The following is a 20510-nucleotide window of genomic DNA, read 5'->3' as shown; positions in this document are numbered from 1 at the left end:
TTACAGTGAAGCTGGTAATTAAGACAGACGAGAGAGGAATTCAGGGTAACACAGTGTTAGGCTGAACCCATGCACTGGCTTTTATGCACTGGAAAATATTATATGAAATTGTGTGTCTTAATAGTTAGTAGTATTTGGATGTTGTTTTTTGTAGTAGAAGTGTCATACTACACCTTGAGTAAATACCTGCTATTAGTTTGATTGTTTAGTGTTTAAATCTAATATGAAACACACAACGTAATTCCATGTACAGTCCTCTTCACAAAGATAAACATATGATTATTATTATCTTAAGGAATACTTTGGGTCTCATATTCAGCCAACAAGACAGAACTTTAATCACTTGAAAGCAGCTGTTTTGTGTATCTCTCATTAAAGCCAGAGCGTTCCTGGTTTTTATCCAGTATTAATTCTCACCACATGCTTTTTGCTCTGTTACTCCCTCTGAATCTTGGCGCACTGTTCAGTTTGTAACTCAGATTAGAGGAAATTATTTCAGAAAAACTATTGCGTGTTTACTTTTCTGTCCTTGAGTTTATTGAACCTTATGTTACAGATTTGTGTTTATATCTAAACAACTGGACCCTTAATTAAGAACAGACTTGGGGCAGCTGATATTGTGTAAAGTGGGATTGTTGTATAATCAAAGGTGCACTATGTAACTTTTCTAGTGTGGTATCCTCTACATAAATATGACCTGTAGCTGTCTGTCAAGTTTAATGCCATGGTGTGGAACATTCCCGCTAAAGCTATACAACAGGTAATGGGCCATTCAGTAGAAAAGTTAGTATAGTGCACTTTCAAAAATCTTCTGTTTATTCTGTAATCTCTGAGGTTATGTTTGGACACTATAGTTAAGACTCCAGCCTGCTGTTGTTTTAAAGCCCTCTTCAGAGATAGCCCCACACACAAAGTGGACAGTATCTGTGCACACTCACCACACTTGCAGCTCTATCGCACATGCAAGTCAAAGTGAGTTCACTCAGTGCTTCTGGTGCAGGCCGTTCCACTGGCGACCTAAAAATTGACAAGCGTGCAAACTAAACAGGCTGTGAGCATAAATCAAAATTGTGGTGTACATGTCGCCTGAGCTGCAAAGAAAGCTGTTATATATTTGTGCTGCTGAGAGTGCCAAGACAACACTCTCCTATAGAATTCGAATCAAACGGAGATGTGAATTGAAAATGGGACATGACAAGAACAGGCATGACTGGATGAGCGAATTATGCTCTGAATATAGAATCTGGTGTAAACTGCTAAAAACGTCTGTTACAGCTAAACAAGGAATAGTCAATAACTGCAGGCTGTTGGTGTAACAATATTTTTCCAGTTAAAGCAGGATCAAATCAACAGGGCAATAGAATTATCCTGTGTATATATGTATTACTTGCAAATAGAGCTGGATGGTATTGGGAAAAAAATAATAATAAAGGAAATAGCATATGGATTTCTCGCACTTTTCAATTTTATTTCATGGATTTTTTTCCATTTTTGTAAACATAAACAAGACACAGCATTTAGTTTAGTTTAGTGTTGTGTTGTGTTTTTTTGTTTTTTCCAGGAGATGGCAGTTGTGAAAACCTGTTCTGCCCATTCTCTTACCTGGTCTTTATTTAGGCTCACCTGTGCTCTTGTTCAAATAAATGTGAAAAACCTGGATCTCAAATTATGAAACTGTATTATTAGCACAGACCTACTTCCATTACAATATTGCATTTGCTGTAATAGAGTTGTGCAGTATTGGCATAATATGACTTTGTGAGGGACCCACAGTTCTGCTAAAGGGCTTTTTACTGTAGTGGTGAGTGTGCCTGTTGCATGGCTCTGTGCCCGCTCAGAGTGCATGGGGATGACACCAAAGAGCCAATAATTACAGAGCACATCACGTCTGTGTCAGCCCCCTGTTGTTTGTTGTGTAAGGTATGTGCTTTTGGGGGGCTTATCTCATAGTCGACGCAGTGACTTCGTTGTGTCTGTTTGCACTGTACAAACACATACTTTTCTGTAAACCTCAGTCATTTGGTGTTTTTGGGCTGGCACTAAGCCCTGTCTGCACATGCAGTCACGTGCTACCATTAACACCTTTTTTCTGCCTAATCCACACATAGCAGAGACATTGGATTTGCACAGTGCCTGGCCTGGTTATTATCTGAGAGGAGCAGCCTTCACAGTCACACCATCATTGGCTGTGATTACAACACATCTGAGCTGCTGCTGCCCGGCCCTTAACTGTACACCATAAGTGCTGCTCTTAAAATGATCTGGTCTTGATTCTCTTTTGTAGCTTTGTTGGATAGAGATAAATATTTTGATCTAATATTTTGAGGTGCTCTCTTTTAAATGTGGGAGATATATAGAAATTGATAATATCACAATTGTTGTTTAGGAGGTATGCCGAATTAGCATATTAAAGAGTATTAAAAGAATGTATAGAGAATATCATGTAAATTAAAACTTGAAATTACCCCCAAAAAGAGGCAGAAATATCTAGCGTGATCTTCCAAAGTATGGTACAAAGTGATATTTCTGGACCGTTTTTTTGCTGAACCTCAACCCAGACCTACCTTCTGTTGGAAAAAGCTGCTACAGGTATTTTTAGTATGTCAGAAGCAAGTTTGTTTTGGAAGAACACATTTATATTCCCTATTCAATCAAGATTCAGTTAACTTATTCATGGATGCCATTTCTGAGGACTCTCAAAGGACAGAATAGAAATGTTTTGTATAGTTTACTGAAATGCTCCCAGCTTTACATGGAACGCATGGATTGATATTGCTCATGGTGAGAGATTGTTTGTCTGTATAATTGATGTGGCTTGTTCCGCAATGCCGTGGTTGGTCCCAGCCTTGTCTGGTCTGACCCCCAGGACAAGTAAAATATTTAAATTTGCTTAGAAAATGTGTGTGTGTGAATGATGAATCCTGAGACAATTGCCCATAATCAGAAATGTACCCCCTCGGGCCCAAAGTAGGGGACCAAATGAGACTGCCCATAAAACACTGGCGAATCATTTTAGTTTTGCAACAGTCTAAAAATGGAGAAAAAGGCTGTGCTATTGTTTTCAGTGGAGCAATAAATGAAATAAGCATCACTGTTTAGCCTTGTGGCAGCTGGAGCGCTGGTGTGATGACCTTCGAGTGACTTCTGTGCGCCTCTGTCAGAATCTCCGGCGCTGTTATCAAGACCGTTGTCAAATCATGTCGAACAGAGAAGTGTGGAGCCGCTCCAATGTGTTGCACGAACGACAGGGGCACAGAGGCAGATAGTGGTGTTTTTTCTACTTTTTTCCGGATGAATTTGTATCTTGCATCTCCAGATAAACCGGGCTGAGTGTGAGATTATTATCATGTGCAGCACTCTCCTTTTCTTTTGATTTGTCTTGCCTCGCCTGCAATAAGCTCCATTTGTCCCTCGTGCCCCCTTGTCTTGTGACTTGGCTGAGTGCTGAGTAAATCTGGGCTATGTTTACAGTTTGAGGAGTGTCTTGGCGAGCCATACACCAGTGAAGCAGCCAATCAAAGGACACACCCTATAAGTACCATTAAACCCTGGAAAATAAGGTACTATAGTTCTGGCTTTGTTATGGTTGAAATATGATGCTCTGGCTGTAGGCTGGCATGTTCTTAAGACATCTTAGTTAGCTCAGTGGTGATTTAGTAAACTTCTTGTGTGATCTTGTCTCTCTAAAAGTCGCTTGATATATAAAATCTGTTTCAATCTTTAGGTAATACATATGGGATTGAGCAGGGGGACATTAAAAAGCTATGAACTCAAATTTATGTGACTGGGACATAAATTTTATTGATGCACCCTCAAGAGCAGTCTTTTGTATCTGCATGCTACATTACACCAGGTTTAGCCCTGCCAAAAGCAGCAGTGGAGGAACTATTAGCAAATTTTACTATGGGCTATAAGACGGAATTCTCCATGGAAGCTTTGGAAAGTTGACCTACACTTAGTCGAACAAAAATAGGATTGTAAACGTGAAGCATTCAGAGAGCCTGACCTCCACCAAGGCCTTGACCCTCTCCTAGCTAAACATATGAGGTTATACGTCAAGACAGGTGCCAGAATTGCAAGTGTAACTTAAAAAAAAAAAAAAAAAAAAAACAGACAAAAAAGTGAATAAATTCTCATCTCATATCACATTTCATTTCATTAAGTATTTCATGTTTTCTTCTCTTTATTTAATAACTTTACTTCGCTTACTATAGATATAAACCCAGAATCGATTGTCTGCTAATTACCTGCTGTGATGTCACAATGTAGCAGTGGATAATCACAGTCCATTCAGGCCTTGTTCTCCCAACGGCCTTCCCATCCTGAAACAATTAATCTTTTAAAGGCTCCTAAATTGGTCCTCAGTCAATTTCCCAAGCTCAGAGGTTCAACTCCAACAGCAGCAGATGTGCTTTAAAGATTGGAGGTAATTTGTGCCTACTTTGTGCACGTTACCGCTGGCCATTAAGCTGCCATATTGATGAAAGGTGCAAAGTATTCAGTATTAACACAGGTTGAAGGTTGGATGGAGTTAAAAGACTTCAGTTGCCTCAAGTGAAAAAAAATCAAATAAAATAAAAATATATATTTTGTAAACCAAATTTTATAATTTGTAATTAATAAATGTAAGTAAATTTGTATCAGGGACAGTTAAAAGTGCCTTTAATTCTACTACACATTCTACCACACATCAATATGAGCATCACCCTCAGCGGCAAGACAGATATTGAATATCAATAACAGTCATGCCGGCCACGTGCCATTCCTACTTGTTATATACATTTTGTTAAGCAGACACCCATACATTCAGTCTTCATTTACTTGGACCCAGTAAAAGGGCTTGTGATCCTTATATATTGATAATAAATACATTTTGGTCATTGGTGAGATTTTACTTAAAACACATCTATCATGACCACATTCCACTCAAACAACAAAAACACATTCCTGGTTTTGTCAGTCCATTATTGCTGCTTGACAGAGCACTAGCCTCCTGCATCATCTCCTCCAAACTGTTTCTAAAGGTCATTGCCTCGGTCTAAGCTTCCCAGTTACCACAACTCCCACTTAGGACTCCACAAGCCCCTGCCTCCCCCAGTAAATGGCCTCAGCTGCTTTCTGTGTAAAAGTTTCATGAGTTTGTTCTCCTCGCCTCGTTATTCCATTGTCTGTATAAGAAGATGTCATTGTGATTTATGTCAGTGACTTTTAATATGCTGAGGCATGGCTGCTCTTTTGGTGCATGTCAATGGCCAAAACCCTGGGGATCAGTGACAGTTGGGCTATGATGCGTCACCCTGTTGAGAAGAAAGGACGGCACTCTTTTGTCCATAACCTAAAGGGACCAAGTATAACTCTCTAAATGATCATAAAAGATATTCAAAACCTTAATCTACTTTGAAATAAAGCAGATTTTCTATGTGTTTTTGTATCTGCTTTCTGACCTAAGAATGACTTTCTGACAATAGTGTTTTTTTCCCTTACTTTCTCTTTCCATCCTTGATTCCAGATGTCACTGTATTTTTTAACAGGTCGAGGGTTGTGGAAAAGGCCAAAAATCAGTTGGGGTTTTTTGCAGAAGATGTGGCTTTAGCAGCTGTGTTTTACAGGAGAAAATGTTTATCTGCCAAAATGCCTCAAGTGTTAGAAGAACAATTTGTTTGTGAGCATATTAAAAAAGTTTAGGTTGTGTGTATTGCCATTTACAGGCTCCATTTGCATTATGGTCCAATGTACCACCTGGTGTGCTGGAGATAAACATAGCCCTTATATCTGAATTTGAATTTAGTTATACACTGGGAATAGCTGTGAACTGTTTTACTGCAAATATCTTTGTTTACGACCCAGTAATCTTATTTGGACAAGCAAAAAGTGTCCATGACCCTTTGGCACTTTGGCATGGGAACAATGTTGACATGCTTTTCATTTGTTTGGACTGGATGGAAATGGATAAACATTTTTTAAAAGATGCTGAAAAATGGCAAAGTGTGTTAAGTACGGCAGCAGATGAAGCACACATTTTAGTGCCAAATGGCTTAAGTGATTTTTTTGATTGAAGGATAAACTAGCATGGGAAAAATGTTGAGTTTTTTCATTCCTGTGATAAAACCCCAAATTCCTGTTTGTCATTCCATTCCCTTCTAGTAATCAATCAAACTCTATTGAAAGCAGTCAAAAGCCGTTGTTGATGACCATATGAATTGCTGTATTGTTAAAGGGAAATACCTCGAAAGCAGGAATGTCTTCATTTAAATTTAGACTTCAACTCAAACACTATTCTGTTGAGCAGCAACTGAGAGTTGGAAAACTGACTTGTGGCCCACTTCTCAAAAGAACCTTTTGAAAGGAGGGTTGGCAAGAAGCGCTTTGGAGGAGATTTAGGTCTGTATTGAGTCAGAGTGGCTTTAACCTTGCTGCCAGACCAGTCAAACGTAAAGACAGTAATAGTACAGGAAATGACTCATTCATACTACATCACATCACCTAATGCAGTCAGGGACTATTGCAGCAAACATGTAATTATTGCAGTAAGCACTGCAAGCCAGAGTTATATACATTGTTGTTGTGACAGTGTACTGTATATAAGAACTTTCTATTAGTCACGTCTTGTGTTAGCTCTGTATTTATGCGTTGCTCCTTGTACTACGCTGGTATGTGACAATAACCCCCTGACTTTGTGTTTTTCCCTGTTGTTTTAGATGCAAAGGAGAGGTTAACCAACAGATTCTCAGCAGCCGGAGTCTTCAATTACACCACACTGCTGCTGAGCCAGGAAGATGACATGCTGTACGTTGGGGCCAGGGAGGCACTGTTTGCACTCAGCCTCTACAATATCAGCAAGGCCAGTCTGCAGAAGAATGTGAGGAAATGCTCAATACACATTAAAACTGTAGAAAAGAAATCAATGTATGCCTACCGACAAACTGTGCATTACACATTAGTCTGTAACATTAGTTCAGATGCCAGATAGAAAGGCACAAAATCTTTAGTGAAGTAGAAATGATTATTCTTATAATGAAAACAAGATGACACAAGAATGACAGTTACAGTCACAGCATACTTCTACTGTGTACTGCTATTACTACTACTTCTAAAATGTGTTTTAAAGACAAATTATACCAAACTGGCTTTTACAATTTTTTTGCCATGTCGTAATTATTTTCCCTTCTAATTTACCCACATAAAGTTCTTTTTAGAGTGATTCATGCATATGTTTTAGAAATCTTTATTCTCCTGCATTCAAGACACCATTGCATATGCCCCATACACACCCACTGTTATAGACTGCGAATAGCTACTATGACGTCTTTAACTAATAATTCAATAACTCAAGTAAATGCATGAACTTTCCACTTTGCTAATGTTAGTAAGAGAATACTGCTATTCAAATATATGCAATAGGATATAGCAGTATTAGCTTGGTTCCATAGTTTGCCAACAGCCTTACACTATTCTTCTTTCTGCCTCCAGCTGACATGGGGAACTCCCCTTGGAAAGAGAGAGGAGTGCAGCTTCAAAGGAAAGAGTTTACAGGTAAAAAGCCCACTGTCATCTAAATACACTGTAGGTAAAGTACAGGCCCTTTTTACAGTGTGTAGTACTATACCAGGTACAGATCCATGTAGAGAGCTGGTAGTCGGGGGACTCTCTCTGTGCTGTCCGCTACCTTGTTGTCGTGCCAGATGTTTTATCCCGGGGCTACAAGCTTCTGTTAGTTATATGAGCTCTACCTCTCGACTGTATGTTTTTCAAAGCTGAGTAGACAAATGCTGATACTGGATTTTTTTTGTTTTCTTTTTTTTTTTTTTATTCAACAGGTTATATTTACTGGTGCGATGTGTGTGGTAAAGCATAACAGCCGCTTCACAATGATTCACTTATGCTGTGTTTTCTTATCTAGACTGATTGTTTCAACTATATCAAAATTCTGCTGCGGCTCAACAGTACTCATCTCTATGTGTGTGGCACCTATGCCTTTAGTCCCATCTGCGCCTACATTGTAAGTAATACTCCTGCTTATCCCACATGTATTCAGAAATGACTGTGTTTTATTTCTTGTATTTTGTATTAACATGTCATTATTAGATGTGCTGAATTCCTTGCGTAACTAAATCTTGTTGAGGCATTAAAGCCAGTCTTGACTACAGGGGGTACAGTATCTCCATGGTGTCCTCTGAGTCAGACAGCTGTTTGTTTAGCACCAGAGTGATGTAGCAGCAGGACTACATCGATTTTAGAGATGGGGGGCAATCGAGCTTAGCGACAGCTCAGCTCTTAAAGACAGACATTAAACTTTCCCTACTGACGTCACAGCAAAAAGAATAACATGGAGGGAAGAAGTCTTGGCAGAACATCAGGCCCTGAACTTGAATTCCTAGCATTTAGATGAAGTTGACACAGTCCAGAACTGTATGTGTCTTTTATGTATCAGGACATACATACGTGCTTACATAAGTGTTGTGCGAGATGAAGAGGATCAAGTCTGACATAGTGTACTAATAAAAATGTACTAAGCATTCAGAAAGAAATGTGTGTCAATGTCCTCTAAACAAAGGGGCATATTCCATGTGACCAGAGTGGCGTAGTGCTGTGTAATATTTTCATGAATAAATGCTTTATTTATACAGCTCTTATTAAAACAGTCCCAGAGGGGGTGACAGGCTGTGTAACAAGACACTTAGCCAGAAGGATACACTAAATAATCCACAAGCAGACCAATGTGAAAATAAACATTAGGAGCTTCTTTTTTGAAAAAAAAGGAAAGAAATATAAACATTGACCAAAATACAATTCAGCCAGAGAGGTTCACATGCTAGTGTGGCCTATACATGTTACATACATCATAATTAGCCCAAATATACCAAAAAGAATTAAATCATGTATATTTACATAAATTCTGTAAAATACTTGTTTTGTGAGGACTCTTATTACCTCTGATTAGTAATCAGTGTATATTATTACATATGTCACTCAACAATACAAGGCCTGGGTGGGACTAGACCCAGAGGATAAATAGCGCATGGTGGACTTGGAGTGGTATTAAAACGGGTAAAAATGAAAGTATATTTTTATTATGCAATTTATAAACATAATTTTTATGAAATGTAAATAAAGTTCACAGTCCCACAGCTTTACCATTGAATCCCACTTTCTGTGTGTTTAAACATAGACTACCGCTGTTTGCTTACTCACATAGTAGTTCCTTTAATTGGATTTTGTCTGTTTCTAGAACACAACGTCGTTCACATTGGAGCGAGATGACGTTGGGGAGGTAGTGACAGAGGATGGGCGCAGTCGATGCCCATTTAATCCAGAGTACAAATCCACTGCCATTATTGTTGGTAAGTCAGTTTACATTAAGAATACATCATCTTTCACAGTGCTGATGGATCCTCTGGAAAATAGGCTCTACTGTCTGTAGATCTTTGATGTTTGTGTGTCTTTGATTGTTTAATGAGTCATCATGTGCCTGCTGATGTTGTTTATCTGCAATGTCCTTTTGATAAATAGCTGTACGCTGTTTGTGTTCCACTGCCTTAACAAGCAATTAGTCAATAATTGAGTGGGAGAAATGGTTTGTCTAATCCTTCACTCAAGATAAGCTTTTACAGGGAGCAGTGTTCATTGTTTTTCATAAGGAAAATGAGTTTTCAATGTTCTTATTTGCAGATGGAGAACTGTACACCGGCACTGTCAGTAACTTCCAGGGGAACGAACCAGTCATTTATAAGAGTTTGGGCCAGACGGCAGCATTAAAGACAGAAAACTCTTTAAAATGGCTACAAGGTAAAGTGCCTGGACTCCATCAGATGACTGCAGCTCTGTTCACATCTTCCATTATGTAGCCAACGAAGCTGATAAGCCCAAATGTGTAGTGATCATTAGCGACGCTCGGCTCACTCAGATAGTGGAGATTTTGTCCTATCACTGGAAGCACATGCACATCAAAACAACCACAGCCACTGGGTTTCCACAGTGAGACAGATTTTGTGCACAATTAGGAGGCCTCTTGTCTTTTGATCTGTAGGTAGTTTGTGCTGCACCCATGATGCATCTGTGTTCAATTTAAGATTGCATCTCAGAAAAGTTTTAAAAGCATAGTATATCAACGTTAAGGAAATCCTAGTTTTGTATATTTGCGATGTACATTTATTTATTTATGTATTTACAATGTGCATACTTTTAACCTCAATTAGATGTGTCTAAATGCTTCTAAAATCAATTTAATTTTCCACAATATTGTGATTGTCAAATTTTGTGAAGTTTTTGTACCAGCCTTCTGACATATGTTCAAATGTATGTGAAAGCTTTTGTCTGGCCTTTTTTTTATGAGGTGTAAGTTTGTTTGTTTTATTGTTTTGACAGATCCAGTCTTTGTGGGCTCGGCATATATTGAGGAGAGCCAACCAATAGGGAACCCAGTTGGAGACGATGACAAGATATACTTTTTCTTCAGCGAGGCGGGGAAAGAATTTGACTTCTTCGACAACACCATTGTGTCGAGGATCGCTCGCGTGTGTAAAGTAAGACCTGGGGTTGGTTTGAGGTCATTACGCAAGAAGGCCCAGCAAAAGTTACAGACAGAACAAGGCTTAAGTTTCCACTCCTTAATCCTGATACAATAAGCTCCAGGAGAGGCAGGACGCTCCCTTGTCTAAGCATGTTCAGCAGTATTTTTCTGTACGTCATGCTCGTATAGATCCTCTGGCATTGTCACTTCTGTGTCTATACAAACATGTTTTCAACAGACTTTTCCATTTGCTTTTCCTCCTTACTCCTCCCCTTCCTGAGTTGTATCCCTCTGCAATGTCCTCTCCCCTCTTCTCCGATCTGCCTCACAATGTCAGTTGCACTCATCCATCCCTCCTGCTCTTAGCCCTTCTCCAGCGCTTTGAGCTTTGCAGGCATTATTAGTATTCAGGGGTGTATCTCAGCAATATGAAATGCTTTTCCTTCACTATACTGTATGGTCTGTTTTTGTTACTGGCCGAGCATGCACCCCGCAGAGCTCTCCTGAATAATTTAACCATTTCTTCCTCTCCAACTTTAGTTTAGTTTGGTCGATCACCCCGAATAATCACCTCAGGAGTCTTATCTTATTTCACCTGTCATTAGATCAATTAAAAGCCTATGACGGCCTGATTCACGCGCATGCAGCATCCTTCCCTGACTGATGCGTCTTGTTCACAGAGGCAGTAATGTGAGTAATCGGTGGGACAGCATGTAATCTTAAGTGACAGCTTAATGATTTAGTCCTGCACGTCTTTGGCTCTGTGCGCTGTGACACCTCTTCCAGCCACCAAAGCACCTCCTGGGCTGCTATATATGGGAAGTCATTGACAGAGAGAGGATCGCAACTTGCTGCAGATGAACTGTGCAATAGGAACAGAAGAATGGCCTTTGCTCCTCCATAGAGATCCTTTATTTCCCAGCTATGTGGCATGGTGCCTTTAACTGACAGAGGTCTTTTAGTAGCAGCTCTAGGGACAAGTGCTGCAGGTGGTGTTGTCCCTACACCAGTGCATAATTAACTGAATAAAGAGCCTACACATTTACAAACGGGCTACTTGTGCCTCTATGTTAAGAGTGTGAGTAGGGAGTGGCGAAAGGGTAGCTAAAAGGGTGCATGAAATCACTTTAAAATGTTTTGCATTTTTAGCTAGCTACATTTTTATTTTTGCAAATCAATTTATTTCTGTTTTTCATATTTTTCACATCCCATTTACACACTCAAGATATTATTCATCCTTTCTGAGCACACCCTGTATACAGTGAGATTAGGTAACAGGGCAGAGGTATGAGGGCCCCTCCCAAACTGTGGGCCCAGCACTTACTCCCTTTTCCCTCCCTGACACATGCCAAATATGTTAAAATGTGCTTTAATTTTTTAATATTTGTGACAGTTTGAATGTGTTATTTCATCTGGAAGGAGATTTTCTTAACCTGGGCTGTATTTTCATGTGAAAGATAATAAATCTACGTCTTGTTGTCTTTTATGACACTATAACTACTGTTTTGTGATTCAGCTTCTGCGATGTTGTCTTTACCCAGGCCCATCTCTCCCCCTCCTTTCCAGCTACTCCCCCTTTTCTTTTGTTTGTTCAGGTGTGGACTCTGATGGAACTGTAGTGTGTAGTAACAATGAATGGCACCATTTCTGTATACCTAATTAGCCTATTTTTCTCATAACATACACAGCCATAGCCAATGTGCATTCAATCCCTTAAGGTCAAATATTAGGCTGACACGGTAACAGCTTGTGGGATATTTTCACTGGGCAGTTATTTGGGGAGTGGTCTCTGCTGTGTTTGAGAGTACAAGCTGTGCAGTGGAGCAGGGCAACAATAGCAGTGGACAGCTGAGGGAGCAGGAATGTGCGCTCCTCATTATGTGGACACAGGCCACTACTACCACGGGCTGGTAATTGGCTCCTAGACCCTGCCTCAGTCCCTCCCATGAGAAGGTGCCAGATGATGGTTTGTGAACAACACTCAGGGGAGGAAACACTCGTTTGCATTTTATTATCTACACTATGAATCCCTCCTCCAGCCGCGATGTGTGGAGGAGCAGCTCTTGGTTTTTGGATAAGAAGTATGAGTATTGTCCAGAGATTGGGCGAGACAACTTGTTTTGGTCTTGTTTCTCTTTCTTCTGTACTGCTGAATGTTTTGAGAACTTGTGATTCAGGTCTCTTATGCAAAAAGCTTGTCATTACTGGTGTAAAATACATTTGAAAAATATATATAACAATACAAATCTGACTACCTAAAGAGGGGGTACCCAGCTGATTTCCTTCAAAGGACTATGTAATTATGTTTAAGTAAAAACATTTTATTAATTATTGTAGTAAACACAAAAGAAAGAGTCACTATGTTAGATTTTAGGATGAGAGTCTTGTACACAGTCAACCTTGCTTCACCTTGCTGAGTGAAAAAACTGCAAACAAATGAATACACATGAACACTATTGATAAGTGGATAAGTTTCAAATACCAGTTTGAAAATAAGACTTTGATAGCAGATTTTTTGACAGTCCTATTGATTCTGCCTTCCAACCATCAGGAACATAATTACAGAAAGGGGTATTACATTTTATTTCATGGGCTTTTCTCTTTTGTAAATGCATTACGCTTATTTGTCTATGTGTATTTTGTTTGCAGGGTGATAAAGGCGGAGAGCGTGTGCTGCAGAAGAAGTGGACCACCTTTCTAAAGGCGCAGCTCCTGTGTTCTCTCCCTGACGATGGATTTCCCTTTAACATCATCCAAGACATGTTTGTCCTCAAGCCCACAGGGGACAGCTGGGAGAGCACAGTCTTTTATGGCGTCTTCACCTCTCAGTGGTAAGAGGACACATGCATAGATGCACTAAACCTGAATGTATAGTGGGGTCCAGGATTTAAAGATGCTGTTATGATCTATGTTAAAATACAAAGTGCACATGTGACCCAACTTGAACTGAATCGAGACAGTGGTTAAGTTTGTTTTATTATCTGTGCTTTTTGCTTGTGTGGATGTAGGTCAGCTGTAATAAACATAAACTCACTTGGGCTCTGGTAACCTTGTTAATCCATCTACTTGATAAGGTTTTGTGTATTTTATTAATAGAACTCCTGCAAGGTTTGTAAAAGTGGTAACATGAGATGATGGTTCTTTGTAAAAAGATTGAATGTACAGAACAAAACACTGACCTGATTTTACTCTGCTTAGGTACAAAGGAGCATCGGGCAGTTCAGCAGTGTGCGCTTTTACAATGGCCCAAGTGGAAAGAGCATTCAGCGGGCGGTACCGTGAAGTCAACAGAGAGACACAGCAGTGGTACACCTACAACCATCCTGTGCCCGAACCTCGTCCTGGGGCGGTAGGTATCATTTTTAGTGCAGTTTTACAATACTTTGTAAACACAATTTAATTTTTCAACTGTAATTTGCTTCTACTCAGTGTGTAACCAACCATGCCAGGCAAATGGGCATCCAGTCGTCCCTACACATGCCGGACAAAGTACTTAACTTTGTCAAGGATCATTTCCTTATGGACAGCGTGATCCGCAGTTCTCCTCTCCTGCTGAAACGCAATGTTCGCTACACACAGATTGCAGTGCACAAGATCCAGGGCATTGAGAGGGCTTATGATGTCCTCTTTATTGGAACAGGTACACTTTTTTTTCAATGATTCACAAACTTTGATACCATCAGTTGTGTTCACTAAAATGTTTCCCTGTGGTAACCAGACGACGGGAAGCTCCATAAAGCCATAAACGCCAATGATAAGATGCACATTATTGAAGAGATGGTCCTGTTTCCTGAGCCTCAGCCTGTGCAGCATATTGAACTTGATCCACAAAGGGTAAACCATGTTATCATCACAATTTGCAAACTGAATCCTTGAAATACATAATGATCAATAATGCAAGAAAATATGAAATGCATGAAATTAAAAAGGAAGGGTATAAAGTCACTATTTACTATTTACCCTCTGGCTTTTTAACAATAACTTACAGTTTGTGTCTGAAATAGGTTTTATGAACCACACTGGCATTTTACCCAAATCTAAATTTCATTACCTTTCTCTTCTTGTTACATAATAGTCTCTGCCTCTGCCATGCATCCAAACCAAATCTTATCTAAGATTATGTAACTCTAATGAAGACCAAGCTCTCTCTGTGTGTATTCTTAGCTCCAAATAGGGATATGAAAGTCTAAGACAGTGTCCGTGAAGATTGTCTTTTATACTGCTGGACAAGATGTGTTAAATATAGACATACAACTTTATTTTAGTTCCATCATGCCTGCAGGTAAATGTATTTGTGAATGTTTGTGCTTTTAGAGAGAGCCTGTGCTTGCCATGTGACAGCCACTGACATCATCAATATGGTTGCCATATGTCCCCATAATCAAATTACATTGGTGGTTTCAAATGGAAGAGCAGCTGGCTAAAATTAGACCTTAGTATAGCTTGAAGTTTTGTGTTTATTTTCAGTAATTATTGTAGTATGGAGAGCTGGTTTGATCCTGTTTTGTGTCTTGCTTTGCTCTCTGTGAAGGGCCTTTTGTTTGTTTCATCCCACTCTGGATTGGTGGAGGTTGCTGTGGCCAACTGCTCCAACTATGTGAGCTGTGGAGAGTGTGTCCTGTCCAGAGACCCCTACTGTGCCTGGACAGGGAGGATGTGTTTGGATGTCAGGATGGCGCCACCAGATAGGTAAGAAAGTATTAGAAAATAACTAAAATACTACACTAACAGAGATTAAGACTTTATTAATTATTGCCATGACTCTGACATGTACAAATGTGAAAAATTGTATATTTAATATTTTAAGGACATTATGGCAATAAATGTGTGTATTTAGCATATATTTCATTACAGATGTACTTATTGCTCAAAAAATGACTTCGAAAAAATGTTTTATTCTTGAGCAGGGTCGCCTTTCTAAAGATCTTAATGCTCAAGACAAAGCAATAACATCTCCAACCAAGCAGAAATTTTACGCAGTGTACCTTTAAGTCCTCTTTACATGACAGTCATGTGTTTGAACATGTAGTTTCTGGCAGAACATTACTGCCTTAGTCACAAAGACAAAGGTATACTCATGCTAAATGAAAGACTTTGACTGTTAACATGTCTCTTATTAGGCCCACTAACACATTTGTTTTGTTTGCTGTGTTTTGCCTCAGCCATTGGCAGCAAGATGTGGAAGAGGCCGATACTTCAGCCATTTGTAACAGGACATTCCCCAGCGCCAGATCTGCCAGACCAGCAGCTTCTCGTGAGTGTGTTATTTGTACACTCAGATCTTTAATTACAGCGCATCAGCTCAGTGAGTTGTCAGCACAAATTGACACATACTGTTGGAAAACATGTAGCCAGGAAGAGGTAGACAGCAATTGTGCAAAACTCAAATGAAAATACAATCCTTTATTATACTGTATACTAATCCTTATTTGTGAAAATCTTTCTTCTTTAGGTGGTCGCTGCCAGTTTGTCACAATCCCAGCCAACACATTTCGAGTCCTGCCGTGTAAGCTGCGCTCCAATTTGGCACGTAGGAAGTGGCATTACAGTGACAGCGCCAGCCAGTCCTTGTATGCAACCCCAGAAGGAAACCTAGTGGTAGTGGCTCAAGTAGACAAGATAGAGACGTATGAATGCTGGTCTGAGGAGGAGGGCTTCCGTCAGCTGTTGGCCAATTACTGCGTGAGAGCCGAGCCACGTCAGGAGAGCACTACGCTGTTTGGACACTCAAGAACACCTCAGGAGCAGGAAGAAACAATCATCCTCCCTGGTCAATCGCGCTCTGAGCAAGTGCACACTAAAACCTACTGGAATGAACTCATAGTTGTCTGCGCCCTGCTGGCTTTTTCCTTGGTAGTCTTCTCGTTGTTTGTCATTTACAGAAACAGAGACCATATGAAGTCGATGTTAAAGCAAGGAGAATGCCCCAACATGCAGCAAAAGAAGCCCAGGATAGTTGGAAAGCCCACTGAAAGCCTCCCTCTGAATGGCAACACTATTCCTGTATCCACGTCTGATCATAAGGGCTACCAGACATTGAACGACAACTATATCTGCAGCACGCCCACACACGAGTCTTCGCCGGACAACAGCAAGAGCTTCTCGGAGGCGTCTGACAGAAGGCCACTCAACGCAAAAGAAAGCCATGTTGAATACTCCCCAACCTGCCCACGACCCAGAGTAAGGCTAGGCTCAGAGATAAAAGACTCTATTGTATGAAAGAGCACAGTTTATGTAAAAACGCCAGCCTTGTGTCTTTGCGGGGGATACAGGCCAAACGAGCAGGGAGAGGAAAAGCTGACAGCCTCCTACATCACAGCATATGTTTTATTTTAGCCATCGTCATTCTGTGATAATCGCGGAGGTCATTTCATTTAACCATTTCCACTCCAAAGCCAGCGGATGGTCCGGGTTACTCTGGGACTGAGAAAAAAAAGATGCAGCACAGTTTGAGCCCGGGCCACAAGACGCCATTGCCCTCATGTCATGGCCACTGGTGAATGTACAAATGAAGAGAGAGATGAACGAAACACATCATAGTATCTTCTAATGTCATTAAATTATTCAACATCAATGATCTCTAGATCTCTTGATTTGAATTTTTATTTCAAAAATATACCACTGCACATTATCAGTAGAGCATCTGTCTGCATACAAGAAGCTATATGTAGAAGTGACAAAGTTCAGGGTTAGGAGAAAAAGAAGATCATCTATTCCATCACATTAAAGACTTTTGGATGCACACGTTATTAAATAAAAAGCATGGAGAGAAACGACATTTCAATGAGAGAAAAAATGTAACCAACTGCTACGTGTCTGCTGGTCCAGAACTAATTTAACCTTAGGGCCACTTTATGGACATGTATCTCCTCAGTGCAAGTGGCTGTTTTGAAGTCTGTCTATTTCACATGGAACAGTCGACCAGGATGACTGAGTGAGATAGACACTACTGTGACTTAAAGTAAGACCGGAATAAGAAGGCTTTTTACATCCGTGACAGCGCCAAGGATAAAGTGGACTCATCTGTATCATCAGGACAGCACTGAAATCATCCCGTGCCAAGTGCCAAAAATACTCTTGATTGTCTTACCTAAATGCAATAGTGCCATCCGTCCAGTACCAACCACAACCACGTCATGCTTTTTGTTAGCATTACTCAGTGTTGAAGAGCACATAGCAATGGAAACTTAAGTCTTAAGTTTCACTGACTAATCACAGCACTAATAATAAGCAAATGTGAAGTGCATGGGGACTTCTCTAGACTGTTAGCTTTTAACACAATAACAGACTCTGATGGACATACTGAAATGGAATAAGGGCCAAAAGAAAATACTATATGACCATGTCATATGGTTGTTAGATGACAAATCTTTGACTTTTTAGTGTTAGTGAATTATGGGTACTTTAGAGCTCAACAAGCACTAACAACGTGTCATCTGTTTGCTGTTTAATGCTTGAAAGCTCAATGAAAAGGTGATAGAAAAGATGTATTTCAACTGCCGCTGTGTTAACAATTGAATAATATTTTGTGGTCTCTTATCCAGACTGCAGATGCACTGTTAATCATGTAGATGCACAGAGCTGTATATTAGGCTCAATATAATCCCCCAGGTTACACTTCTGTAGATGGCATTCACTGTGCTCAAGTCAACACATCAGCCTAATGTGAAAGCACAAGTTATCAGGGTGTCCGCGTTTGCACATTTCAGCAAAATGAAATTCAAGCAACTACTGAGAGAACAAGCGTGTCTGGCTGCTACGCAAATAATTCCTTCAAATCAAAATTGTACAGGGACCAGTGCGGTCATTCGCATAAACACTGCACCCTAGACCTAATACCTAGCAGATATTTCCAAAGACATAAAACAAGTCAGTATTGTAAACATAATTCAAACTATATTTAGATGCCTACAGAGACGTAATGGCACAATTCGCTGTACCTACCATAAAACAGTATCTATATAGTATGCTGTACAGAAAGTTGCCATTAAAACACCGCGCAGATGACGACATGCTATGTAACTGCTACAAGATGACCAAGTAATTGCACAGCATTCTCAGTGTGATTTTCTACCTTTTTGTTGTGTAAATACAATGTGGTTATTATTGTGTGTTTTAAGGGACCTTGTGCAAGATGTGTTGTAGAGATACTTTTGAAACTAGAGTGAACACTGCTGATACATTTTTATTAATTTCTTCCATAGTGCTTTATTGCCTACTTCAACTTGCATTTTCCCTCTTGCACAGCTCTGCACATCTTCAAACACACTACAGTTATGCGTTGGACACAGCATCTTAAAGCAGAACTTAATATTAATGCAGTAATTGGTCCCAATTTGAAAACCAATGAGAAAATCTATGTCCAGTGATTAGTTAGGAACACATTTCTTTTAATTTAAATAATTTCCAAATGATTAGCATATTCATTTGGTCTCTAGATGTATATATCAAATGCCTCACGCTTCAGTACTTAATTGGGACCAGCACAAAGACTACCCTAGGTTATATTTGCATATTTCAAGCATACATAGTGTATTATACAATATTCTAAGTACTCTCACTCTTCCCATTATTTGGTTCTAAATTGAGCCCATTTAAGTCTTGATGTGAGCTGGGTTTTGTCCAGGTCTAGTTTCAGGTTTAGTCTTTCTTTTGTCCAGGCTTAGTTTCAGGTTTAGTCTTGGTTTAGTCCCAATTTGAACGGGAAACCAGCCTTAATCCAACCTGGGTCGCAAATTAATCTAATCTGTTATTATTTACATATGAAACATAAATACGACTCCATGTCCTGCTTTAGTAATGACCTTGAAAAAGTCCAACCACCTTTAGAAAAACAATTGTTCTGCCTTAAGGTGTGCGCCACATGTCCACCTTTTCTACTGCATAGACCTCTCCAACATACACATACACAGTGATTGTAGGCCTCCGGGGGCCAAACCTATAAGCCCAAAACATAACACAAGACGGGTCAACAGATGTACAGCCTCACCCATAACTGTGCAGACCAGGAGCTGCCTCTTCTTTTTCTGCTTTTGAACAACATAGGGCATAAACCTGTGAGGCTTCAGTATTAGCAACAACTGATGGTGCATTCAAAAGCAGACGTATATACTACCTTTGGACCTTAATAGTGAAAAAATACCAAAAGGTAAATATTGTTATATAATAGATAGTGTTATTTATTAATGACATGCTTTTATTATTTAAGAAAGCAAACAATAATATTACATGATGCTTTATGTTGAGTGGCTCCTCAGTAAAGCTCTAAACGTGAATGTAATCGACTACGGTATGCACACACTGGCCACGTAATTAGGAACACCTCGTTTGTGCTGGGTTGGACTGCTCCTCACATCACTATTTGAGTCACAATATTGTCTTATTAATCTCAAACATTGTCCTTTGACTTTGGACACTAATTACCCAGCGTTGTAGAATTGTTTTTTCTCTTTTTGGAACTAGTCTTTAAAATTCATATAGATCACATTAGACCAATTGTTGACTATCAGAATTGGAGTAATGTACAAAAAACCCTTTTTTGTCTAACCTGGGCTATTTCTGAAATGAACTGGGTTTACCTAATACAATGGCCAGTGATTGTACAGCAGCGCTTCATCTTCCTACAGTGGTTCAAGTAGGCAAATCATGCTCTGACGTCATGTATCACTTTAATTTAATTACAAAAATTCAGACCAAAAAATAAAAATCAGTCCCATATTTGAGTTGTACAGTACATTACAGTCAGATAAGTACAACCCCTGAACCAACCGCTTTGCCTCAGAAAACACCATAAGCTTATTGTCGACTGAAACTAGACAAATGTGGTCTTGCCTGCATGATTTTTCTTTAATTTGTGTACAAATAACATTGTGAACTGTATTTTTTGTATCATTGAGGTTGTGACTGTTGTTTTTATTATAATGTACATAAAAAGCACTTTATTTTAATTTTTTAAAATAAATGAATTATGAAATACATAAACCAATGTCTTTTCTGCTGT

At 39.6% G+C, this 20510-nt stretch overlaps 1 protein-coding gene across 2 annotated transcripts in view; it reads left to right on the top strand.

Moving 5' to 3' along the window:
* Positions 1-20493, top strand: part of sema4ba (sema domain, immunoglobulin domain (Ig), transmembrane domain (TM) and short cytoplasmic domain, (semaphorin) 4Ba) — a 42904-nt gene extending 22411 nt beyond the window's left edge. Inside the window, exons 3-15 of one of the 2 annotated variants that reach the window (XM_033983459.2) lie at positions 6699-6859; positions 7471-7533; positions 7901-7999; positions 9230-9341; positions 9670-9786; positions 10366-10523; positions 13160-13341; positions 13709-13859; positions 13940-14150; positions 14229-14344; positions 15042-15199; positions 15673-15764; positions 15963-20493. In XM_033983459.2, coding sequence (XP_033839350.1) covers positions 6699-6859; positions 7471-7533; positions 7901-7999; positions 9230-9341; positions 9670-9786; positions 10366-10523; positions 13160-13341; positions 13709-13859; positions 13940-14150; positions 14229-14344; positions 15042-15199; positions 15673-15764; positions 15963-16729 — 2387 coding nt within the window. In that variant the 3' untranslated portion in view covers positions 16730-20493. The remainder of the gene's footprint in view (positions 1-6698; positions 6860-7470; positions 7534-7900; positions 8000-9229; positions 9342-9669; positions 9787-10365; positions 10524-13159; positions 13342-13708; positions 13860-13939; positions 14151-14228; positions 14345-15041; positions 15200-15672; positions 15765-15962) is intronic. The other variant, XM_055230546.1, reaches the window with a different exon arrangement.
* Positions 20494-20510: the final 17 nt, after the last annotated feature.

This window comes from Periophthalmus magnuspinnatus, chromosome 3, assembly GCF_009829125.3.
Source record: "Periophthalmus magnuspinnatus isolate fPerMag1 chromosome 3, fPerMag1.2.pri, whole genome shotgun sequence".
Classification (NCBI taxonomy): domain Eukaryota; kingdom Metazoa; phylum Chordata; class Actinopteri; order Gobiiformes; family Gobiidae; genus Periophthalmus; species Periophthalmus magnuspinnatus.
The sequence above is the reverse complement of the archived record's forward strand: the minus strand, read 5'-3'. Positions and strand labels throughout refer to the sequence as shown.